This window comes from Cyphomyrmex costatus, unplaced genomic scaffold (genome assembly GCF_001594065.2).
Source record: "Cyphomyrmex costatus isolate MS0001 unplaced genomic scaffold, Ccosl1.0 scaffold91, whole genome shotgun sequence".
NCBI classification, from domain to species: Eukaryota; Metazoa; Arthropoda; class Insecta; order Hymenoptera; family Formicidae; genus Cyphomyrmex; species Cyphomyrmex costatus.
This window is the reverse complement of record NW_017280495.1, coordinates 1,581-6,297: the sequence shown is the minus strand read 5'-3', so window position 1 is coordinate 6,297 and position 4,717 is coordinate 1,581. Positions and strand designations below refer to the sequence as shown.

Genomic DNA, 4,717 nt, shown 5'->3' with positions numbered 1-4,717 from the left:
TCAGGTTTTTACGTTCTTCCCGAAGCTGAAGTCGACTAAAACCGCGACAATCGGTAAATTATACCTATCTCGCTCGCTTCGCGCGCGTCTTGTATGTAATACATAGCGTCTTGTACATAGGTAGGCTAGTTTTATATGCTACTAAAGAAGAGTCCGAGGAGTGCGACGGCCGTGCCACACTTCAAGGCAATTAAAAATAAAAAAAAGATTCAAGTTCAGGGGCTAATTTATATAAATTCACATGTGCATATGTGTATATATAATATATACATATATAGTATATGTATATATATATATATATATATATGTATACACATACACATATAATGCAGAAGCTGTATAAAATCGCACATTGGGGTGCATGACCCTTATAGTTGCGGCTTACGTACATAAGGAAAATGAAAAATCAAGAGACCGTCTTGAATTTTCGACTTCTTGGGACCTTGTTCCGATTACTGCCCTTCTCGTTTGAATGTTCTTGAGTCTTCTGATTCAAGTAATGTAGATTGCAATAACCGTAATTGAAGAGCTTGTTTCCAAATGAAATATGTTCTTAACCTATTCTTTTATCCCTCGCAAATAACAAAAGAATATACTTTTACATGTTTATTGGTGCCATTTTCCATTAATAATGGAAGAAAAATGATTTTAAAAAAATTGTACTCGAGTTGCATTGATAACGAGCTCTTCGACCGTGATCTGTTATGTGTGTATCTGCAATAATTGATGCGTGTACCATATGTGAGCATTCGCAAGAGGTTATCTACATAAAACAAAATTTCGAAATTTTGTTAAAAAAATTTTAGCTTAAAAGCATGAAGCCGTTGACGGCTGATTTTTTGTTAGATATTATTTAATATACGATCGCTGGATGGAAAATGCTAAATGCACGTGTATGGTACAATAGATACGTGGACAATCAAATAAATTTTTTTCACTCATTCGGCCGAGAACTTGAAGTTGTTTTGTTGCAAGTAGCTCGCCGAGATGAGATGCCAAAAACGAATTACGGTCGTGCGCCGCCAATCTCGATAAGCAGCGATATGAAAATTCCAAGTGCTCTTACATCGAGATAATTTTTACGTTGTACTGTAATTGAAATTTATTAATCACAAAATTGGTTAACGTGTATTACGTGATGTATTTTTGCGAGAAATATAAGTCTATTTACTATGCCCGTGTACTTTGAGTTATTACCTTTGCACGATTTGTATAAAAAATATTTTAAAAAATATATGTACACACAAGAATTCTGCGAACACATGAATATCATATAGATGAATGGCGAAAAACTAAAGTGTACTATTTTTGTGTGTGTGTATCATGTATAATAACAAGTTGTAACGTTGCAACCAATCCTTAAAAGACACGCCGTCCACGGTCGTTTCGTCGAGTGCCATCGCTTTTTGTACGTCTTGGTTTGTCCTAAAAAATAATTATAATTAATACGACTGCATCAAATTATTTCTACAAATTAACTTACCAAGCACTTAGGACTGCGTTGAAGTGTTTGATCTCTTCTTGTGTCTGATCGCAAACGACTTTGGTGAGGTTCAGCATTTCCAGACTATTATAATAACATTTTTCTCGTGGCGACATTAACTTATCTGTGCACGCAATCTCTGTTGAAGTGGAATTGTGTAGCTTCGTGTAAACTGTATTGGCAGTCACGTTTTTATAACATTCTAGGAGAGAATATATTGGTATTTGTATTGTTGGGAAATAAGGCTTGATCCTCGAGTATTGCGGATTGACGGTCATGATAAAGGCTTTGTCGAGACCACAGACTGCGTGTCTATAAGAAAATTTGTATGATAGTTCTACAATATTAACAAAAAATTTCACATAAAAAGATTGCTAAACCTGTACAGTCCCACATCTCCCTTCAATATTAATTTTCGTAAAGCGTTGAAATCTAAGATATTGTAAAACATGTCCAATTCGATATCCAACGCATTATTCACACAATTTGCATCATAATTGTCGGCCTGTAAGACTACTATTCTCTGCAATTCGTATTGTAGCTTCTCTTTTTCTTTACACATGAGCGTCGGCGTAGAGTTTAAAATTGCTATGGATTGCTGAATGTCCTTTATATATTTGTCCTACAATGCTTGATATCAGTATCGAGAGAATGTACAGAATGAAATATGTTAATACATACTATCTGTGCGTCAACTGTCTCTACGTCAGCCGTTAATCGAGCTATGTCGAGATTGAGCAAAGAATTCTCCTGGATAATGTTCCTCAATTTCTGAATTTCGTTTTGCAAATATGTTTGATCGACTTTTAATTTTTTCACCTCCAGCTTTAAAGCTAACCATGCGCTCACATTTTCATGAGATAACGACTGTAAGACAAAGTATGTATTAACTGTTTCTCATGTTCCTCACTAATTATAATTTCTTTTTTTATAATTTAATGTCTTAAAATATTTTAATTTTCTACCTCTATTAAATCTATAAATTCCATCAAACGTTGTTGGTACATATTAATTTTAGCATTAGACAACATGCGTTTTGATATCATGCATATATATTGACCAGATGCTCTTGCAATACCAATATCTATACTTTCGCCTATTATATTTGAATTGTCAAAGTCATTCTTGGTTTCCAATTTCGTTAATGTGTTCAAATCTTGCGATAGCATTTGATACAAGTGTGTCCATAGTGTGTGTACATCAATATTACTAAGAGAGTTTGATACCTTCGCCCATATCTGTTATTGGAAAATGTTATTCTCAGTATGATTTTATATATGAATATGATTTTATATAATAGTCTGTAAAAGAAATTGACTTGTTTCTTATCTGTGGTTGTATGACGCAGATCTGCTATTATATCCAAATTCTCCCTTAATCTCTGTTGATCTATATCCTTAGAAGTACTTGGCATTAAATGCAGACATACTTGTCTCATGTCACCACAATCTTTCACTTGCTTGCTGGTTTCGCTGTGTTTTAGTTTGAGCAAATTCTTTCTCTTACCAATTAGCGAACACTTACTCTTTATGTCCTTTAATTGTTGCACTAACAATTTTATGAAATTTATTAAAATTACATCAAAATATCCTTGAGATTAATGCATGTTTCATCTTACCTTTTTGCCTAACAATATGATCCTGTTCTTCATATTCTTCTTCCAGTGTGGATATCTGTTGCTTCAGTGCATTATTTTTGTCTTTCAATTGATTGAAATTCCTCACAGATGAAATTGCAGAATCAGTTAATCCATGCTTCAGTTTGCACAGTAAAATATTCTTTCTTATTTTATGTGCTTCAGCTATAGGGAACGTAGAATTGGAAATGTCCTCCCAGAGGAGCTCCAGTACTCCTTTGCATAATCTGATGAATAAGAAGAGTTAAGCAAGACGATAAATAGGATGAGATCCAATAAACAAATATATATAATGAACAAACATTTTCTTCACTGATTCATTGTATGCTGTTGGTGGACATTCAAGCTGGCGAATCCACGCAAAATTATCTGCAATCTCATTCATGATTCTGTTTATGGATAAGAAAATACAATGAATCTATAAATGTTACAATGATTTAACCTTAACATAATAATTTTTACCTAACAGTGAAAAATGTATTAGAAAAGCTATAAAAATATTTAAAACAAATAAAAGTAGAAAAGATTCTTAGATTATGAAAGCAGAAAGTTTTCTAATTTGCAAAAATTATAATCTTGTAAGTATTTTGATTTCATGCAATATATATTTCTTTAACAATATGTAAATAAGCGAAGTAAGTCCTTCATTCATAAAATTTAAATCCATCTTATTAAAATTAAATGCATATTTACATATACACAGGATGAAGCGCAAAAGAAAAAAAGCAAAACTATTTATACCGACGAGTTTTCTTGTCATTTAATCTCAATTGACAGCGCTCGTAGACAACATGTTGTTTTCCCTCGTATGATCCGATGATCATAACATGTTCAAACTCTTTCCATTCTTGAATCCGTTTATTTTACTTGCACTTTCAACCTCGAGCACTTTTCGCGCCTGAAATGAGATGGACGTATATTCAGTTACTGGCGAGAAAGAGAATAAGGAAGCCTGAGTGTAGAAGCAGCTCTGGTAGAAGGTGCAAGTGAAACTAGGGAGAAAAGTAATAAAAGTACAAGAGTGGCGCCTTTTAAATGTTCAAAATGTGAACTACGTAGCTATATCAACTTATCATCAGTCTTGGAAAATGGATGCGTATACCAGAGAGAAACCTGAGAGAGGACATAACGACCTAAAACCTGTAACCACAAAATACTGCCGCGCACTACTGCCCACTGCAAAAGTGGATGTGAACTACATGCCAGATCCACTATTCTGAGGATAACGCATATACTTTTCAAGACTGATGGTAAGTAGATATTCGCGGTTCGTATAATCGTATTCGCGCTACATAAAATGTGGATCAGAATAAATATTCCTCCCTGCAACTACATATATGTATGCTTACTTCCATGCGCGTGATGTTTATTATTAAGCTTAAAAGTATTAACATTAAAGATGTATATTACACCCATTTTTTTTACAAATATGTTAAAATATATCGCGCGTGTTTATATTTTAAATAAGTTATATATACATATATATGATCCCGGCAATTAATTCGCATTTAGAGATTTCAACATTACAGAGCTGCTTTGTGAAGTTGGCACCTTAAATGCGAATATTGGTAAAATCATTATTGCATTCGTTTGTCCAC

The 4,717-nt window shown here is 33.5% G+C and overlaps 1 protein-coding gene across 2 annotated transcripts; it reads right to left on the bottom strand.

Annotated features, from left to right (window-relative positions):
• Positions 1-271: 271 nt before the first annotated feature.
• On the bottom strand, positions 272-4,010 carry LOC108781820 (uncharacterized). 2 transcript variants are annotated; one of them, XR_001940968.1, is made up of 10 exons: positions 3,861-4,010; positions 3,422-3,508; positions 3,102-3,346; positions 2,802-3,031; positions 2,449-2,721; positions 2,165-2,350; positions 1,864-2,105; positions 1,484-1,795; positions 1,198-1,425; positions 272-1,089 (listed from the first exon to the last, which is right to left on the bottom strand). XR_001940968.1 is itself a non-coding variant. In XM_018549905.1 (9 exons), exons 1-9 carry the CDS (start codon positions 3,941-3,943, stop codon positions 1,293-1,295), a joined length of 1,791 nt encoding a protein of 596 aa, XP_018405407.1. In that variant the 5' UTR covers positions 3,944-4,010; the 3' UTR covers positions 272-1,292. The 2 variants fall into 2 exon arrangements, 1 of the variants encoding a protein (XP_018405407.1); XM_018549905.1 differs by having other exon boundaries at positions 272-1,425.
• Positions 4,011-4,717: the final 707 nt, after the last annotated feature.